We start from the raw sequence: 20288 nt of genomic DNA, 5'->3' as shown, positions 1-20288 counted from the left end.
TCCAAACTAACATTATTGGAAGTGTAGTACCTTCACCCGGCCTGTTTCTATGTTGTCTGAAGAACTTTAAAGATAAGGCCATTTCTAAGGTAACAGTGTGAGTAGAAACACTAAAGAGCACATTCAGTTTGTGCTACATTACACAAACTGCCCAGTACAGCAAACCTGTCTGTGCGCCTGGCTATGTGTGTTTGTTTGCCTGCAGCTTGTTGGACAGGCCTGCCAAGAGCCAAGGGAGGGGAAACGGCACTGTCCTGCCACTATCCCTGTCCCTGCCCTGTGGGAAGGAGGGAGTTAAGCGATATGAACCCTTACCTGGTGATGTTGTTGCAGCTAAGAAAGAGGCGCTGCAAGCAGGGCAGGCGGTCCACCTCAGTCTAGAATGACAAAAAGAAAGAGGGATAGGGAAGAAAAAGAGATGGGGGGATGTGAAGAGGACAAGGTTTTTAGGAAGAGGGCACTGCATCGTCACTGTCGTCAGAGCTCTGTATCCCTCTCCATTCCCTCAGTCACCTTGCAGCTTTCAGCTTCAGCATACAGCATCCCCATCCAAGCTGCACATGCACACACACACACACACACACACACACACATATATAGAGAGAGGACGCTGCCTTGTCTGCACATGGAGAGGAGGGGCAGTAGAGAGGGAGAGAGCAAGAGAGAGAGCATGAGCAGGAAAGGGGGAGGGGAGGGAGAGCTGATTGCTGCGCTAATGCAGAGATTCCCTGCTGCAGGAGGCTAACTCAAAATGCTCACTGAAACACACGGATAAGCCATTGCTACAGCTAGCTACTGTAACCTATTATGCAAAAACAATCGCTAGGGTAAATTCAGTGGAATCGGACTATGAATGGGGGCTGTTTCATCCTCAGGCAGGCTCAACATCAAAATCAATACAGAATTTAGACAGGAGGTGGAGGAAAGCGCAGCAGCTGGCTGGCTGGTAAGCTAAAGAAGACAAACAAGGACGCAGGCAGTGTCACAACCACCACATCATCAGCTAATTCAGATGACAATGTGAGAGGAATCATGTTCAGTAGTGTCAAGCTGAATGCGCGCTGTGCGTGCATGTCTATGGGCAGTGATGCACACACTGGATGCAAAGAGGACACTCCCAACAGCAGTCTGAATGAGCTGAATCAGCATTCACCCATATGGCAGCCACCGCCTCACAGCCCCTTCCAGCATTGTTGCTAGTCTCCAGTCCAATGATATATTAGCCTAGCATTGCACGCTTTTCTGGAGTAAACACTAGCGCACGGGCACCAAAGTCACATTATTTAAAAAGTTCCACAAAGCTTCCCACAATCACATAAATATAGTACACTTTTACTCATCCGTGGTTCATTCATTCCACGAGCCAAACTGCTGACTGTATGTGACAATACTAGAGAGTTTTTTTCTGTTTATAAGTGTGTGGTGTCTTTCAGTATTTGATGCTCAATCCATTGAAATCCTTTAGTATTTGGTTTCCAGTATGCTGTAAGTTTTTGGCATATTTTATTTGGTGTAAGAAATATAGATGCAAGATAGGATATTCTTTGACTACACTATTCACCTTGCCCATCTGCAGCCATCGTTCAGATCTTTACTAGATCTGAACTGCCCACTTTTTCTTCATAGGCATTTAGCCTAAACTGTTTAAATTGTGTCTTTATTAATATTGTACTGGTCTTTTTTCAGACATCAAAACAAGGCTATAAAAAATACTTTTGGCAAATAATAACTGATAATGGTGTAAATTAGGAATTGTTTGACCCCCATTAAACTGCCACTAAGCAATACTTTTGTGACTATACAGTGCTTGACCTGCAGAAGATGGAAATAAGGCAAAGTCTATGAGTGATGTACATCAGAGCCATGACATAACTGCAGCGTCCTGGGTTTGAGTGTCATAAAAGTTGTTACATGTCATGCGCTCACACTCTAATAAAGGCAGAAACAAAGATTTACAAAGAAAACTGAGCATCTAGCAGGTTAAATTCATTAGTTAAATTATTTTTTTATACGGTTTAAAGGCTAGTTACTACTGGACTGTCAGTTGTCTTAAACAAATAAAAGCATCATCACATTGTTCTGTGTTTGCTGAATGTGAAATTTGTCAACTGTACGCAAAAATGCTAACAATGAGCATTTGATAATCCAGCCTGGGAAAATTATTTTGAAGCAATTTCTGAGGAAGAAAACATGAGAGAAGAATTAAAATTTGTTTGAGAACAGTGTATTGGATATATTAAATAAGTACATTTTTAATTTGAGGAAAGAAGAATCTCCTTATTACTTATATAAAACTGCAAGTCATGGCATCCAGTGCTAGCTACTACTTATCCTCTTCCACACGCCCAGAGACACTGTGTATCCCAGTGCCTGTATGGATGGTGGTGAAGCAGCAGCCACTGAAAACTGTCTGAGACTAAATATAGAAGCCCTTTCTCAGACTGAATGATGTCATCGCTGAGCTGATGTGCTGCATTACAATTGCCCACCAATGTGGTCCCTTTTTCAAAAAAAACTGATTGATCTGAACCAATCGGATAACAGAAGCTGGGTACAGCTCTGTTGCTGTGTCTCTATATGCCTGCGGATGTGTGTTTATGCATTTGTTTGCCTGCTCCACCCTTCTCTCACTGACAGCTTGCGTGTCTTCATTTTTTCACTCTCGTTACTCCTCACACACAGGACTACCTCTCATCACCATGGTCTCTGTTGCATGCAACAACACACAATCACAAAGAAGAATGAAAGCTGCTCAAACAAACACAGGTACAATGTGGATGCTTAAGGCAGTTTCAAGGATTATAAGCTGTGGGGTTTTGTGGTTGCTAACTGAATAGCACACACTTGAGATGTGAGCTTTGCTGGCACACATCTGGCCTTGGGTATTGTGGGCAGATGCTGTGTTATTAAGTCTTCATTTCTGTTTTGTTCTTACATTACATTTGACAGTGTCAGTGTCTCTATGTTTGGTTGGTAATGTTTTTGTTTTGTTAATTTTTCCGTAGTAGAGTTTTGAATTTCTTTTTGCAACAGCAGAATTTCCAGGTTAAGCTTGTCTTTTAGCAATGTGGGCATAACATACTATAGTTGTTAATTTGAATATTTCTTTTGACGCATCATGTTTGTTCATCCACACAGATTTTTGGCTTTTTGATTTTTTTGGATCTTTTGACTGCAAACAGTAACACCATATATTAAAGCTATGAAAGAGCAAACACGCACATAGAGTATAAAGTCATTGAATCCAAGCTACTAAAGAGCATTTCATGTTTTTTCATGTTTTCCATTTTGATGTTGCCTGACTCAGTTGCGACCCCATGAGAAGACAGGCCCATCAAAAAAACTGCTAATCCACAGCGTCAGACTGTCTATGACACTTTTGTGGTTTGTCAGACAACTGCTTATGCTCACTACTTTGCAATCACACATACTAGATGAGCACACAATAAATCCAACTTAAATTTGTCAATGACAGCTATTTTTTGCAGAAGGTCTTTCATAAGAGCAAGAAAACCTAGACACCTGGTGGATGGTTATTTACTTTGTGCCTGATATAAGCACTTGGCACCTAACACCACTAATGACAGAGACTGGAGAATCTGCTGAAAGGTAGCATTTTTCCTCACCTGTGTATTAAATCAGAAAAAAAATACATTACATCCCATAATTAGAACTGAAACTTGCAGGAAGTGTACAGGGTGGATGATGGGAAGAGGTTTAATAAAACACAGTGTTGGACTCTGAGTTTTCAACCCCAAAAAGCAGGCAAGAGCTTAAAGGATCTGCATACAAATGAATGGCCTGTTTTGGCATGCGCTGTTCTGTTTATCAGACTAAAACTATGGAAACCAAAGAGAGTCAATTCCAGTGTTCAGAATATCCAGTTTCTTTTTCACTATGCCAAAAAGTTGGTGGGAGGTTGTGGTTAATGAGCTACGTCTCCCTAGGTAACGCCAGTGAGATACTTTTCACTGCTGAATTTGCAACAGAGATTATGTTGATGTAATTTCTGTTTATTATTCGTAACAGTGACAGTGCTATATGTGATCACATAACAGAGGAAATCAGACCCAACCACAAGAACCAAAGACACATCTCCAAAGAAATGACACAGAAACATAAAACACAAAGCTACCGTCCACTGTGAGAAACGTTTTCCTGAACACTTCCCGTCTCAACAGCTCCTGCTTCTCTTAGCTTTCTTATTCGGTTCTATAATCCCTTCCATCCACTGTGCTCTGCCAACGAACAGCATCTGGTGGTCCCATCACCACACAAAAGATACCAAGCAAAACTCTTCAGCTCGCCAATCTCACAATGATGAAACAAGCCACCAAACACCGCATGCTCCGCAGTCTCGCTCTCACTATGCAAAAAAAGCTAAAAACAGTTCCACAACTTCCTACTCCTTGTATTTTTAAAGGGGGGAAAATAGAAGCCACGCACAGCATTGGTTGAAAACAAAGTGTTTTCTAAATACTTGATACTGAACAGTCGGTGCTTGCAAGCATGCAGGAAATAAAAGGCTTTACGGAAGGCGGGAAAGAGGCCACTTACCACAAAAGATATGCAATTGTGCCTTAGGTTGAGCTCAGTCAAACAGTCAAGGCCCTGCAGGTTTTCAAATCTGGAGATGTTGTTTCCCGCCAGGTTTAACACTCGAAGCTCATTCAGGTGAGATATGTTTTCTATCTTGCAGATCTGGGTAAAAGCACAATAAGAAAGGATAAAGATACTGTATAACACATAGGAGGAGTCATGACTGGCAGGGCATAGCCCAATGTATACATTCAGTGCAGATTCTCACATTTAAGTCATGCATTTAAAGGTCATCACATAATAGGTCATTAAATATTACAGAGAAATTTCCCAGTGGCTCTGAGAATAATATATCTGCTCCTTTTAGTGCACACTGTACATAGTGGCATGATAAAAGGGCAACAGTGGTTCAGGGAATCTTTCAAAATATAACTCCCAAGGTATCACTGTGATTCAAAAGTTAAACAGGTCAAATGGACTAAAAATTCAGCTATGGTTAAAATAATAAAATGTAGTTAAATTTAGACACACAAATAAACTAGAAAACGCACTGTGAATCCTTCAGCACTGAACTGTTTTTGTTGCAACAGCTTAAAGATTTGCTTTTGCTGAAATAGCTGAAATGAAACGTCACTTTCTTATAACTAGATCACTATCTAATGTTTACACTTGAGCATCCCTGACCTGTACAGGATCTTGTACACAATAATGTGTTACACACATAATTAAGGTGCCTTCCAGTGATGTAGGTCAAGCATCTAGAATATTGCACAGTGGTTAAGCACAGATTTTGACCCATACTACACTAGTAAAACTGTACCTTACTATTATTTTACTAAGCATGAGAAATGTAACAAGTACATTGAATGGGAATTTAAATAATATCTAGGATAGTTATTAGATATTAGTATAAAAACCTCTAACACTGTCAATTAAAAATGTTGTTTCCCAAGTAGGACATAGAGTTCTTCAAGACAGTTGATGGTTACTGGGGGCCTGGTATGAAGAGTAGTAACAACAGATCTTGGTATGTTCCTTGTAATCACATCTAAAACATTTCTTATAATGGCCTGTATTGTCAGAAAACAAGTGTAACAGGTGTCATTGGTTGCAACAGCCTACAGCATTCTTGTAGGGAGCTCATGACCTAACTTCATTTGCTTATACAGTGTTATGCTTATACACATGGTAGATTCAGCCAAAATTAATTGAAATGTTCATCTTGACTTGAAGGAGGGATTATATTTCTTCTTCTTCAATTTACATCCCTGTAGGGCATTTTGGTGGTGTATTTAAGCCGGACTGATCGAGTGGAAACCACCACAGCCTAACTAAATACTAGTTATTCAACAATGTCAGGTCAAATTTGAACTCCACTACTCATCACTGACACAGAGTGTGGGTTTTATGCACAATCCCAAAGAGAATATCTTGTTTTAAATAGTTTCTAGCAAACTATCCAAAAGGAAAATCCAACTTGAAGTTACAACCAAACCAAAATGATGCTGCGCAAATAAATGGGGCAAATGATGGCCAGGGAGTGATGCAAGCCTCCCTGCTGGAAGATGGGAGAATAACAGAATGACTGTGAGCTACAGATTGTGGTTAAATCATGGACAAATAAAGGACAGGCAGCTGGTGTTCTGTGACCAATAGTAGCTAAACAACTACCTTAATGGGTAGAATAACAATGACCACTTGCTTCCCTGAATTCCGACATCTTGTATCATCACTGTGCAGCATTGAACATTACATTTGGGAGTGTTTGAGGTCAGTGAGTGAAAAGGCAAACCAGTTCTATTTGGAGTTATAGGCTTCTGCTCATCAATAGGAGCCTGCCAGCAAATTACTAATTATCAATACAATGCAATCGTACTATTAAACAAGGACACACAAAATATATTTACATATTAATTCTAAAGTCAAACCTTTATGTGCCACATTGTCAGAATAGCTTCAAAGTTGTTTTAAAAGAAATGCAGTTAGTAACACAGCAAATTGACAGAGCCTGAGGCAACAAAGCATCCTCTGTCAGAAAAAATAACATAACACTGTGGCAGTCATTGAATAGTAATTGGGTTGTCTGTTCATGTAAAGAGCAGCCAACATCAGAAAGAAAGGGAGTCTTACCAGGGCTCTGGAGTAGCTCTCTAAGGAGGGAAGTGGGCGGCATGCTGGCAAAACACTATTTTAGCCAAGGGAAGCTTTTGTTCTATTTTCCTTTACCGAGATTTGCTAACATTCTCGTCGAACACTGGTATTACCTAAATCATTTGATTTCTCAGGCTTTTAATATCAGAGAGTCAGCTTCAATCGTGGGGGCTAAAAAAAAACAGGCTACAAGAACAGATTTACGGGCAAATTAATAGCAGAACAGAAAATATTGCTCCAGTTTAAAACTACTGCCAATCCTGAAAACATAGAAAGAGTTATGCCCGTTCAATAAATTGTGCTGGGGTCACTGAAGAATTGGAGTGGGAGTATTCTGATTATTTCTGACTGTTCTTATTATTTCCGTCGTTTTTTTTCCTCCAACAGTGCTGTGAACTAAAACAAATACAAGGGCCTGTAGAAACTGCCATAGCTAAAAGGATGTCAATAGCACAACATACCTGACTAATGAATTACAGTGTATTCTAGCACGTGGACAAGGTGGAAAAGACTGCCCACTACTACAAAACGTGCACAAAACAGTATGAAAGACCAGTCAAATAAGACTAACCACATGACGGTAAATGGACAGTACCTGATTGTCATGCAAGTCCAGGATATTCAGTTTCGACAGGCTTGCTGGGCAGCATATTTTATGGATTCTGAGAAGTATCAGGGAAAGATGGTGAGCATGGTATAAAATGTATGTTAACACTCAATAACACAGTTTAAGCTTCTTGATTGTACAAAATGCAGCCACCTTTGTGGAAGGGAAGTCAACTATGACTGTCACACCACCAAGTATTGTTACCTTCCCTGTGGAAACTCAAAGTAAAGTACTGTAGTGTAGAGGGACTTATTGTCCAGGTCTGTCCATGTGGGTTAAGACCAAAGGGTGTATTGTATAAAATGGTTGAATAACTACATGCAAACAACATGATGAACTGAAACAATCTATACATCAACGGCATATACCAGGATCCTTTAAACTTTAAACTGCTGCTTTTCACATAAAGATTAAAGGAAAGAGATTAAATCACAGACATTAAAGGACATTAATGTCATTTGATGTCTAAACGTACATATCCGTACATATTCTGTTCTGTCTCCTTCCGAGGCAACTGACCACTGACCTGTTCTTCCCCAGCATAAGGATCCTCAGAGAGTTTAGAGTTTCAATGCCGGCCATTTCAGAGATGTGATTGTCATACAAGTTTAGGAAAACCAGCTGTTGCATTTGTGACAAATGCTGGATCCTTGTGATTAGATTGTGTTGGAGGCTGAGAAGCTGCAATTCATTCATGATACCGAGCTGGGGGATTTCCTCCAGACAGCGCCTGGATAATTGAAAAAAATAACAAAAAAATAACCAGTCACATTTAGACATAATATATACATTACTCCATTTAGTACTTGTGTTTTTTTTCTCTTGACTTGTCTCACTCTCACCAGTGAAATACTTCTTCAGCAATCACTGATGTTTGGAGGCAAGTTGTTTGTATTTTAAATGATTTTGCTGCTCCCTGGTGGCAATCCCAAGCATTTCCATTTCAAAGTCTTACTACTAATGCAAATACTATAAATGACCCACTGAGTTCCTAAAATAAAATGACAAAGAGATGGTAACAATTGCAACTACAAGTAAATAAAATTGAAATGGCATCACTCGTGGCATGTCAATCACACATCCTGGATCATGTACTGGAACATGTCAACGAAAGGAACAAATTCTATTGTTACAAAATGTTTAAGAGAATAAATAGTACCTGTCCAAGTCGAGTCGTTGAAAATTAGACGTAAAATTGTCACAAGGCAACTGAGTAAAGGGAAAACCAGTGGTGTAGTTAAATCCTCTGGAACCTCCTGGAATAGACATTACAGTAGACACTGATTTCAGGAGACGCAATTTACTATATATTTGCTATGTGATATCATATGTACCTGCTGGCTTGAAAAGGTTGAAGTCATTACAGAAGTAAGTGGCACCTGTGCCAAGGGTAGATCTGCTATATTTGTCTACAGTTTCTTGTGCTGCATGTGAGACTGCAGCCCAACCACTTTGAGACTCACCTGCTGATGGTACAGTCGAACACTCTGTAATCTCACTGGAAAATGATGGTACTGTGGGTGTCTGGACAAATTTTCTCTGGCCACACGCATGCCCCCTGTTTTCTGCAGAGGTAATGTCATAGTGTTTTAATTGTGCCATTCATGAATATACAATAAGATGCTGAATTACAAAAAAAAAAAAAAACATCTGAGGTAACTGGTGGGTGGGTGGTCAAATGCATGGACTAGATCAATCTTACCTTGGTTAGAATGATTCATTGTCTGGGTGGTATTCACGTTTTTTTCCTTAACATATTGAAAGTCCGTCTGCAAAACGGCAAATATCTGATAAACAGCGAAGCATAGACTGGAGACTCCTAATTTAACGCTGTGAAAGCGCGTTTTCCAGGATAATGTGTTATAGAGTATTTGACCAACCTTTAATGTTCTCTCTGGTGTTACTGATTTGACAGTTGTAGGGTGCAACTTGCAGCTGTTGACCTGCGGAAATATTGCACCGATGAAAAAGATAAAACTGAACAGATCAAGTATGTGGCCTTTAAAAAAGACACCCAGTGTTCAACCACGACCCTGAAGCAACAAACTTCAACGGATTATTCTCTTAGATAAAAAAACAAAACTTAACATGCAGCTTTGTAACGGTAGCGTAAAAGTGTTACCATGGGGGGAAGAAACACCCATCTATCGTTGACGGTGGCGCTACGTTTATGAGAACGCGTCGTTTTGCCCTCAGCCCGCTCCTGATCCATCCAGGTAACGTTTTTAATGCTAGCTTACCTTTGCTTAAGTTAATACTGTACATGAACCCCAAACACTAACGGTGACCAAACACTAACGGTGAGGTGGGAAAAGAAAACTCCACACCAGGAAGGTGCCAGTTTAACAGTTACCACTCAAGTTAATTGTATTGAGTCTACTTGCGTTATTATGTTGCTAAAGCTTAATATGTTATTTCAAAACGGACCCCGTTTGATTATAGGCGCGGCAGAGACGGAGACAAAGCGCGTTGCCATGGTAACGACGACGTGTTGCTGGGTTACGATCGCTTCCCGTGTCACTTATAAAGTCCTCCGTTAGGAAACGGAGTCCTAAAAAATTTTTCTGAAGCTAAAGTTGTATTTACTCTTAGTTAAAACTTTCTTAGTTATTAGTCATGATTTTCTCTGTCAAACTCTTTCAAAACTCTCTTTGAATTCTACTTTTTATAAATACACCCATAAAGCATTAAACTAATTGGACATATGTGTCTGCTGTGTGAGCTATACTTATGAGGTTTGTACACATTACATACATAAATCTGACATACGTGGCATCACAGGGGTCCACAGGTCACACGATCACCATGGACCCCATTTAGGTCTTCTTGTTATAGGTTAAATGGACACCTCAGGCAATCATTTATACACCTACTTGAGAATATCTACAACAGAAAAACAAATGGTCTGATGAACACAGCCTAAAAGTAAACACTAACAGCCTGTGTTATTGGCTGTCACGGGTTTTTGAGATGTGGGTACAATTTTGTAGCAACCCAGCTGAACTACAGTATTCATACAACATTCACAACACAACAAAATGAATATCATTTAGACAGAGGTTAGTCCCAACCCACTAAAGGGTAACACATCATACACTGACATAAGCTGGCAGTGTAGTGTATTTGCAGCGATGGAAATTACACATAATAGCAGGGTGAATGCTGCGTCATAATTCGACACATAATTTAAAAACAAAACCAAAGCAAATTATTATGTCCCTGAACATATTAACTTTTTATTTGGACTTGTTCTATGTTCCTTTGTTGTAGTCTAGATAAAATTGATGTAGTGAGGAAAGAGATTGCTGTCATAATGAACACATGAACAATAATAACAGACCTTTCTCAAAGTGGACATTCTGTCATGACGGAAAGAGGCACAGGTGCAACAAATAACACTAATGATAGCTGTGTTCCACTTCTTTGTGCCAAAAGCCATGCTGGTGGTTCACTTGAATTTCTCAGATATCTTAGAATATTTTATGCAAATTCACTTGTGCCATTACCCTCCTGCTAACTATATCCTCAAAATGTCCTCACTGAGCATCTGTTCTTCACTTTACCCATGCTTTTGGGGGTCTTTCTTTGCTGAATTAACAATATACATATGGTGACAAACACTTAATTTAGACACTAACAGCACAGAACACAAATTATGACCAAATATATTGTACTGTGTATTTTCTGCCTTTTTACGCTGGCAGTAATAAGTGGTTGCTCAGAGAACACAAGTCGAGATTCATCAAAGGGGCATCCCACACACTGCCTGTCACAGACTGGTACATATTATGGGAGGGGATCATCAGCAGACTGTGACAGGCCACACTGAAAAAAAGGCACAATAAAAGTTAGTATTCATCATATATCATCTGCATCTCGGCTGTACTTGGACCTTAAACCATAAAACACAAAAATACTCAATTTCCAAACTGTTTCACATGACATGGAGACAAGATTATAGATAACTCAAATATTATACAATCAATAAAAACTTGACCACAAAAAAAGGTTAAAATAAACATGGTGTGGGCTAACTGATACCAGGATTGCTGATTTGTTGGCAGCAGCCCATCATGACCCCTGCGTTAGCTGATCAAGGACATGTAGCTGAAGAAAAAGTGACAGTACTTGTAAACGCAGTATCACTATCAATGTATAAATACAGTAATAGGTGATATATACTGTTGATGTGCTGCTTTTTACCATCTGGCAGTCAGTTAGACCGTGTGTGTGTGTGCGTGTGTGTGAGTGACTGTGATAGATGTGATAGAGAGACAGAGAGGGAGAGAGAGCCCTGTACGTAACAGTGATTTTAGCTAGGCTGGGTTGAGTGTAACTTACTATACACGATCAGCCACAACGTTAATACATGGTGGTTTTAATGTTGTGGCCGACAGATTAAACTGTACAAATCATATCAAGCTTTGCTAAGACCAAGAGAGGGAGGCTTTGATAAGTGAAAACAATGATTGTTTTCATTGACCTTGAGTAAAATTGTTGTACTTGTCATTCTCCTTAAAACAATTACGGCAATTATAGAAGTAGCAGAGCAGGTTTTAACAACTAAAGCCTTTCTTACCTCTACATGACACTTCTAAGGGCACTTGGTGTTGTGCTGAGCGATAATGGAAGGATAGTCTGCATTTTTAACTTCTCCTTATAACACATTAGGCTTCCTGATATCAGAAACCAAACTAGTGTGCATCCATAGCAATTCTTGAATATAAATACTTGCTTCAACTGACAATAGTTTACCTGAAAAGGGGACGTGGTTTTTCCTTGGCAGATTATAAGAAAATATATACCAGGGTAGAGATAGTCAATAGGCCCCCTCCCTCGCTCCCATTATATACAAACCCCCCACACTGAAAGACACATAAACTACACAGTTCTGTTACATCATCTTCAGTGATTTTGTGTGTTTGTTTTGTCCGTGTCTGTTTGCGATTGGTTTTTAACTGTTTGTTGTCATTTTGTGTTTGTAGTCTCTTTGGTGATCATTTTAGGTTTCAACATGCTTCACACATACGCTTTAGGGCCTGGGCCCTCTGAATCCTTGGGCCCCTGAGCCTGTGCCCAGTAGGTTTGTTTAGTAATCCATTAATAGGCTAAAGGTTATAGTGCCATCTTGGCATTACTTGCTGGACCATTTCACACAGATCTTTCATTTTAATTCTGTTGTTTAGGAAAAAAATATTTGCAAATTTTATTTGGTGAGGATTGTGATTCATGAACATTCCTGTAGCTTGTTTATTTGCCATGGAACTAATGAAATGAAATCTGTTAGCAGATGTTAGTGTTTGATCCTAATTTCTTCAATAGGAAACTAAATATCTCCAGTTTATTTGTTGGCAATCTCTTAATTACACCCCTCCTTCTACTTTTTTTTTCAACCCATTGTCTGCCTATCTCTCTACCCCCATGTTGCACTGTACACAAATTGTACTCGATGGCATGTGGTGCGGAGAATGAGTCAGACTGCCCACCAGCTGTGAGCCTGGCTTGACAGTGGGGAGGAGTAAAGATATTTCATGTAGGGTTGGCAACAGTCAACAACATTGGTGTGGGTGATTTACAGGGTTATTAGGATGGAGGCCAACAACAAGTTACAAAAATGGACTTGAGCTGAACAGTCTGCAGAGAAGTACTGAAATGGCTGTAATTATAATTATACCATCTGAACACCTACATATGCTTTTGTGCTACAAATCAACATCAATGAAACCACTGATTATGGGAATGAACACTCGACCAACCCCGTCTGAAGAGACTAGTTACCACTGCACAAAAAAAGCGTCGACAAAGTTTACTTTCACTTTTGTTATACCCTGGTTTCATAAGTGCCAGACCTAGAGCAGGCCTAGCCACCACTGAGATTTTATAGGACTATACACAGCTTTACGGCAATGATGGGTCTATAACTTTTTACATGTGGAAGCAAACACATGGCAAGAGGTTTTTTTTCAGGTTGTCTTAATATTCTTGGATTTTAGGTAGATTACCAAGGAGATTATATTTATTTTCAACAGAGGCCTTGGCAAGATGGTATCTTAAAGTTTCAGAGAGTATATTCCAACATGAAACACATACTAAAACCAGTCAACAACATGTAAAGGTTTAAAATAAGCCAAGAACATGCATGTTCCAATTTGTTTACAATTACATCTTTATGGACCCAAGAGTAACCCTTAAACCCTACAAGAGTAGGTGCACCCCATTTGCCTGTGCCAGTGTGACATTTGTTACACATGCCACCTGCTATTGGACGGGGATCAGTATTTTACAATCCTGGCCATTGTCAAAAGTTGTGTTTAATACACCACCAATTCATTTCCAGACTTCCCTACTCTGGCCCTCTTGGACCTCTGCCCTGCTTGTTTTCCTTGCACTACCCACTTTGGATTAGGTGTGTTCAGTAAATCAGAAGCTGGCTGGACGATACCATCTTAGGCGAGGGTGAAGTGAGGGAATACAAAGTAACTTGGTATCTTCCAAATTCTGATTGACTGAACACACCTGATCCAGGTAATCAGCGGTGGGTTGGGCATTAGTTGGAAAACGTGCAGATCACAGAGCCTTGAGACCCGGGGTTGGCAACCATTGATCTCTTCCTTATTTTCGTAACCCCTCTTTTCAGGTGCATGTTCCATTCGCTCCTGCTCGCAAACATACGCCGAAAGCCAATTATCCAATTAGCAGCGTTCGAGAAGAGGTTGTCCTTGGCATAGTATTTTCTCAATCAGAAAGGAACACGTGGATTTGTGCCTCTACTTAGAGACATGTAAACGGGGCCTTCGTGTTCTAACAGAAAAACTGTAATACTCAGTGTATAAAGAGAAAGAGGGAGAGAAATATGCACGCCTTGGTGAACGCCTTCATGCGCTGTCTCTCCTTCCTCTTGCCTCCCTCTTGGCTTTGTGTCAGCTTTTGCTTGTGGGTTGGGAATGAGTGCGAAGAGACGCTGTCGCGGCCCAATCCCAGAGCTCGTTTCAAAAGCAGAAAGCTTCTTACATATGAGGAAGTAGCAGCAGTAGCAGCAGCAGCAGCAGTACTAGAAGCACAAGGCGGCTCCTGCCCGTGTGTCTCACCAGGTCCAGGCTGCGTCTCGCTGGCTGCTACAAGCCCCGCTGCTCCTCAGGGCCCTCCGTCGGGTCTGATCTGGATCGGGGGTCTCTGGCGAGCCGTGGAGCGCGTCCTCGGAGCCCCCTGGGTCCTTCTCCGCCATCACTGGCGCCCGAAGAAGCATCGTGCAGCTTTACGCACCTCGTATCCTGTCTGTGCCTTTGAGTCGAACAAGATTAAAACCTTCCAAGGAGGCGCGGCTGCTGCTGCTGCTGCTACTGCTACTACTACAACAACAACATACGGTGAAGGGAAGGGAAAGGGTGGACGCACCTTGACTTATTCGAGGAACATGAGCGGGTCCGCGGGGATCCCCAGTCCGAGCCCGTCAGCGGAGTGCGCCTCAAATGCGTCAGCGGAGCGGGGCATCGATGAGGTAATCACCGTGGATCAGCACACGCAGGAGATGGGGACGGTGACGATAACAGTGGCCATTCAAGCGGCGGAGGACGAGGAGCCCGAGGAAGTGCCATGCAATAATATTGACTTCCTTGGAGGCAGCTGTAGTGAGGACGAAATCGGAAGACATGACAAATCAAGGTTTGGGTTTATTTGCTATTGACTTAATAGGCAGCGAAGTGCTGTCAACACGGTGGGCTGTATAAACCACATGTAAGTCGATGACAGCATCATTAAGTAGCCTAAACAAAGAGTTTTATAAACTGTGATGTTCGGTGCAAAGGCACAAATGGGATTTAGCAAGTTGGAGTTGAATTAAAACGGTTCCTGTTCATGTCGGTGAAGATTGTCAGTCATCAAGGTTTGGTTATCCAAAGGTTGAATTATGTCAACTCGAAGTCCCGTTTACATGACACAACCTTCAGATTTCCTGATAGAATCAAGGTTTAACTGAACTTTTTTTTTTACAGTCTCTGTTAGTTAAATCCCTGCCAGCACCACATGAGCAGCGTGGGTACACGGTTTGTTTCACTGAAACGGTGCCAGTTGTGTAGAAAGATGGTGTTCAAACCCATCTGCAATACGTGTAGGTGTCTCACAATGACAACAAAGACAGCAAACGCCACAATGAGTGGGGAAGACAATGGACTCGAACAACCGGGAGTGTAAATCCTCCACAGACATTCTTGACGGATATTATCTCATGTGTGAGGTGACTGGGACGCGTCTATTCACCTGCAGGCAGCTTTGCTGTAAAACCAGACACCTGAGGGAGGGGAGGGGAGGGGAGGGGAGGGGAGGGGAGGGGAGGGGAGGGGAGGGAGGGGAGGGGAGGGGAGGGGAGGGGGGGGGGGTAAAGGATGGCGCCTTCATTTTAATCTAATTCCCCTGCGTCACGGCCTGCTATTTTTAGCCTTTGGCCTATACGTTTACTACTTGCGCAAATACTGAGTCAGAGATATAAAGGCCAAAGGCGAAAATTAATTCTTCTCTCCATACCAAGCGTTGCAATTTAGCTTGCAGGTCACACCTTGATGGCTCTGTGCTGGAAAATGTTTTGCCACCTGCGTGGTACCTTTGTGCACCTTGCACACAGGAAGGATTTTAAGGTGGGTGGACATGATGGGAAGCACGTACGAAACTTACCAGAGAGGCCTGCAGATTATCAGATGCTGTTGTTTGATGTGATATTCGTGCGACATTCCTTCAGAGACTATCAGTGCACTTCTTACTAGTGTGTAAGGTAACTTCATCTCAGCTTACTGAACAGAAAATAAAATCAGTGTATCTAATTTTTTTTCTTCCCCCTTTCATTCAGATGTTTGTTTTTCTTGAATGAGTGGCAGTACTCTCTTTTGCATGCTTGCGAAGAAGCTGTGAGCTTGTGCCAGCTGTGCGGTCACCCTGGTGGAAAGCTGTTGACTGAGGGTGTGTGAGGGAGGAGGCTGGAGGAGGTGATGAGTCATCCACAAATTTTTTTTGCTCAGACCCTCACTCTAATCTGCGGGACTACCTGACTGCTTTACAGCATCTGCCTGCATTTGAGATCAAATTGTTCCTAAAATCCTCCGCTACATAGGGTTTGTATCAGTTATTGTAAACTGTTGGAGGTTGATGTGCCGTGCCACCATATTGTGTGTGGGAGGGAGAGCCTGTGATTCTGTGCCCTTCAGATGGAGAGGTCTTGGCAGTTTCGGGATTGGTCAGACACTGTGATGTCAAGGTCTGGCACTGATTCATGGCGACCATAGCAGGAAACAGCTTCTCAAAAGCTACAAGGAAAATCTGAAAGGGTGTAGCAAACAGTCCATCTCGCCCTTTTCCTCCAACATGTTGCAGAGGGAAATGGCAAGATGAGATCGTTTTCCAGCCAACAACTCGTAAGCCTCTGGCTTATTGTATTAATGAAAGTGAAATGTGTAACAGTTGGATTGGTGAAAGTTCAGGATATGAAACATTCGGTTTGAGTGATGTACTAACAAAAAAAAAAGTCTCTTCTAACCATGAGGCATGTTCTCTTCCCACACACAGTGGAGCAGGAACCAGTGGAGGTGAGCTGGAGGAGGAGAGCTGGCAGCCCCCAGATACAGAGCTCATGCAGAAGTTGGTCGCTCAGATCGAGTACTACTTGTCGGATGAGAACCTGGAGCACGATGCCTTTCTGCTCAAACATGTCAGACGCAACAAACTCGGTTTTGTCAGCGTCAAGCTGCTCACCTCGTTCAAAAAGGTATCCATGGTTGCGCAGCACTTGTGTAACACCCAGGAACTAATTTTGGTTCCCTGGCTGTATATGGCTGAAAATGACCAACAAAGCCTTTGTTAACATGGCCAAAATATAATGTGCGCAACACCTGCCCTTTGCCAACTTGGTGCTCTTACAATTGCATGATGATGCTCCTGAGCTGCTGCATAAAAGGGTAGTTTTCAATGGGAACCTAAAGCTCTAAGAGTGCTATTTTTTAAATTCCCAACAATGCATAGTAGAGGCTCATAAGAATTGAATAGCAGCCACTGATGACTGGAGATGCAATGACATCACACATTCATTCACAGCAGCTGGTGCTACTTTAGACTCATGCATGCCGACTTCTTGGCTTGTGTTTTGTTTGCAATGTGTTTATGCCTCGAGTGAGCTTAGCCCCTGCGCACATGCTCATCTTTATTATTTCCAAGGAATTGAATATATGAGCTTGTGATGTATTTTTAAACACGAGCAAATGAAACAGTAACACATGAAAATGGCGAAGCCAGGATGGTGGAGGTATTGAATCTGGGAGCATGACTAAAAGAAAAGTACTCAGGCTTAGGTTGAGGCTTGTAACTCAGAAGGAGAAAGTGTTCAAATTAAGTGACCTAATGGTTGTGAGATTACTCTCCTAATCCACTGTGCATCTCACCTGTGTAACATAAGCATTGTCTCTTTGCAGGTGAAACACTTGACTCGTGACTGGAGAACAACTGCTTATGCGCTGAGACACTCAAAGATACTTGAGTTGAATGATGAGGGGCGTAAAGTACGACGTAAATCCCCAGTGCCTGTCTTTGCCAGCGAATCGCTTCCCAGCCGCATGCTGCTTTTAAGTGATTTGCAGAGGTGGCCAGAGCTGGCTGCTCTCACCAAGGATAACGGAGGCATCGAGGGAGGAGCCACTCAGCAGGAGCAGCTGATGAAGCTGTTGCTGAAAGCCTTTGGAACATATGGCGCCATCGCCTCTGTCAGAGTCCTGAAGCCTGGGAAGGACCTGCCGGCTGACCTAAAGAGGCTGAGCAGCCGCTACAACCAGCTAGGCACCGAGGAATGTGCCATCGTGGAGTTTGAGGAAGTGGAAGCTGCTGTAAAAGCCAATGAAGCTGTGGGGAGCGAGGATGGAGGGGCCAGTTCACTGGGGTTGAAAGTGGTCCTGATTGGCACCAAGCCACCCAAGAAGAAGGTACCCAAGGAACGACCACGTGAGGAGGGGGGAATGCGCAAAAGTCGCTCGCTCAACAGCAGAGTACGAGAGCTTCAGTACCACGGGGAGGACTCGGCCTGCAGCTCCTCAGAGACTGAGAGCACCCCTACTTCCCCCAGGCTGGCCAGAAAGTCCCAGTCCTGCAACAAGCTCAGCCCCACCACTGCAGGCATCAGCTTCCAGAACAATCACCTGAGTCCTAGTATGTCTCCACGTAACAGTCCTTGGTCTAGCCCCCGTGGCAGCCCCTGTCCTCAACGCAAAGCTCCTCATTCACACAAGTCTCCCTTGGCCAGTGAGGGCAGACTGAGCCCCGAGGCTGGGCGCCGCTGGGCAGACTACTCGTCAGACAGTAGTCTCACCCCTTCAGGGAGCCCATGGGTTCAGCGGCGCAAGCAGGTGGCATCTCAGGAGAGTAGTCCAGTTGGTAGCCCGATGATGGGTAGAAAGATCCAGAATGCTGACGGCCTGCCACCAGGTGTAACGAGGCTGCCAAGGGGTCCTGACGGAACCCGCGGCTTTCACTGTGTCACGGCTGGCGAGCGGGGAAAGAGCGCTGCTACTCAGACTTGATATGTGCAACTTCCTTATGCAGTCCCCAGATATAACATGATATATTGGATATTTGAGCTACTGGCCGTGACGCTCAGCCCCTGCCCCACATTTGAGACTGTAAATATATTTTTGTTGAGTTTTCAGTCTGTTATATTTTTATACAATGTTTTCAGTTACCGTGGTAACATTAGTGAATGACTAATGGAAATTTGAGTGAATGTAAGTTGATATTGCTTTGAGAGAAAACTTTACATATGCCATTGAAATGGACCATGTTACCTCCATTGCTGTTGAAACTTGTTTACGTGGAGCGGGTTGGAGGAACAATTCCACTTTTTTTTTTTTTTTTTTTTTTTTAAATTGAAACGTGTCCTCTGTCTAATGTGTAAAAGCTCACAATGTTGGTACAGGAGGGATAAGCACTTGGACTTGATAGAGATATCACCATATGCTTTTTGTTTTTCTCTACTGTGAGTTCTTTTTTTTTTTTCCTTTTTTTTTTTTTTTGCATGCTCTTTAAACTGAGGCCATATTCGCTCCACTGCCATAAAGGTTGAGCTTGGAAATGATACGTTTTAGTTTTTATTTTGCCTTTTTTAATTTCAGTATTTTCAGTATGCTTCGGTACTTGGTTGGAAAGGTTCTCTTCTTGCCCTGTAAATTTGTTTGGCAAGTAGCTTTTTCTTTTTTAAAGCTTTCCTTTTTTTTTTTTTTTTTTTTTTTTTTTTATAATTTTTGTTTTTATTTTTTCCCAGGCATGTTTCCATCAGGCGAATTTCACGGTGAGGTTTCAGGGATGGTCAGGTCAGGCAGAATACACTCTTTTGTTCTTGCCTTTGTCTTTATGTCTGGGGTATTTGTACAGTGCAATTCTTATTGTACAAATAAATCACTGAAATTGCATTTTGGCCTGATTTCTTCTTTTGTTTGTGACACATCTTGAAGTGGGCGTGATTGTCTGCAACAAGCACGATCTAATTTTACTTTAGGCTTTTTTTTTTTTCCCTTAAAATTTAATATGTAAGCAAGATTAAGTGAGATACTATTACCTTGCCAAGACTGTAGAAGTGATTTCACGTTTGGATGGCAGAATTGGCACATTGGTTTGTTTTAAAATGGGCTGTACAGATGGGAGGATAAGTTTGTTATATAAACCATATATAAAGAGCAAAACACTGACAAAACTTAATAATAATGTATTTTAGTTGCCTGTAATGTGGTAAATGCAAGAGAACCTTTACTCACATTGGCCTTGTGGTTTTTCTTTTACGTTGCATTTAGTGCATGTGATTGCGCTGTTTTCACACCAGTCATCAGGAAAACATGTCCGCACTGAATTCAAATATAAAACGTAGCATTGCATGCATATTCATCACTAAAATCATTCATCTGCTGTACAAGGACTCAGAGTGAACACCCTTTTTCAAGTCTCACCGCAGCTTGAGGTTTGGTCTTTGGAC

The 20288-nt window shown here is 42.0% G+C and overlaps 2 protein-coding genes across 8 annotated transcripts in view; one reads left to right on the top strand and one right to left on the bottom strand.

Annotated features, from left to right (window-relative positions):
* Nucleotides 1–14817, bottom strand: part of LOC137111677 (leucine-rich repeat-containing protein 49) — a 35900-nt gene extending 21083 nt beyond the window's left edge. The window contains exons 1-10 of one of the 7 annotated variants that reach the window (XM_067495114.1): nucleotides 14693–14817; nucleotides 10052–10180; nucleotides 9178–9240; nucleotides 9000–9066; nucleotides 8761–8862; nucleotides 8457–8553; nucleotides 7824–8027; nucleotides 7286–7352; nucleotides 4558–4701; nucleotides 316–377 (exon numbers count right to left, since the gene is read on the bottom strand). In XM_067495114.1, the coding sequence (XP_067351215.1) occupies nucleotides 316–377; nucleotides 4558–4701; nucleotides 7286–7352; nucleotides 7824–8027; nucleotides 8457–8553; nucleotides 8761–8862; nucleotides 9000–9018 (695 nt within the window). In that variant the 5' untranslated portion in view covers nucleotides 9019–9066; nucleotides 9178–9240; nucleotides 10052–10180; nucleotides 14693–14817. Of the gene's footprint in view, nucleotides 1–315; nucleotides 378–513; nucleotides 638–4557; nucleotides 4702–7285; nucleotides 7353–7823; nucleotides 8028–8139; nucleotides 8278–8456; nucleotides 8554–8760; nucleotides 8863–8999; nucleotides 9067–9177; nucleotides 9241–9419; nucleotides 9991–10051; nucleotides 10181–14692 lie in introns of those variants that run through there. The other 6 variants (XM_067495112.1, XM_067495113.1, XM_067495111.1 and 3 more) reach the window with 6 other exon arrangements.
* larp6a (La ribonucleoprotein 6, translational regulator a) lies at nucleotides 14021–19731 on the top strand. Its single transcript, XM_067495119.1, has 3 exons — nucleotides 14021–14959; nucleotides 16850–17048; nucleotides 17749–19731. Exons 1-3 carry the CDS (start codon nucleotides 14151–14153, stop codon nucleotides 18844–18846), a joined length of 2106 nt encoding a protein of 701 aa, XP_067351220.1. The 5' UTR covers nucleotides 14021–14150; the 3' UTR covers nucleotides 18847–19731.
* The last annotated feature ends 557 nt before the right edge of the window (nucleotides 19732–20288 follow it).

The sequence above is a fragment of the Channa argus genome, chromosome 2, assembly GCF_033026475.1.
Source record: "Channa argus isolate prfri chromosome 2, Channa argus male v1.0, whole genome shotgun sequence".
Taxonomy (NCBI): Eukaryota; Metazoa; Chordata; class Actinopteri; order Anabantiformes; family Channidae; genus Channa; species Channa argus.
The sequence above is the reverse complement of the archived record's forward strand: the minus strand, read 5'-3'. Positions and strand labels throughout refer to the sequence as shown.

Excerpts from the sequence above, each read along its gene's own strand:
- larp6a (XM_067495119.1), top strand. The coding sequence starts at position 14,151 with ATGCACGCCTTGGTGAACGCCTTCATGCGCTGTCTCTCCTTCCTCTTG. Across the intron at positions 14,960-16,849 it reads GGAAGACATGACAAATCAAG|TGGAGCAGGAACCAGTGGAG; the intron begins GTTTGGGTTTAT and ends TCCCACACACAG. Across the intron at positions 17,049-17,748 it reads TGCTCACCTCGTTCAAAAAG|GTGAAACACTTGACTCGTGA; the intron begins GTATCCATGGTT and ends GTCTCTTTGCAG.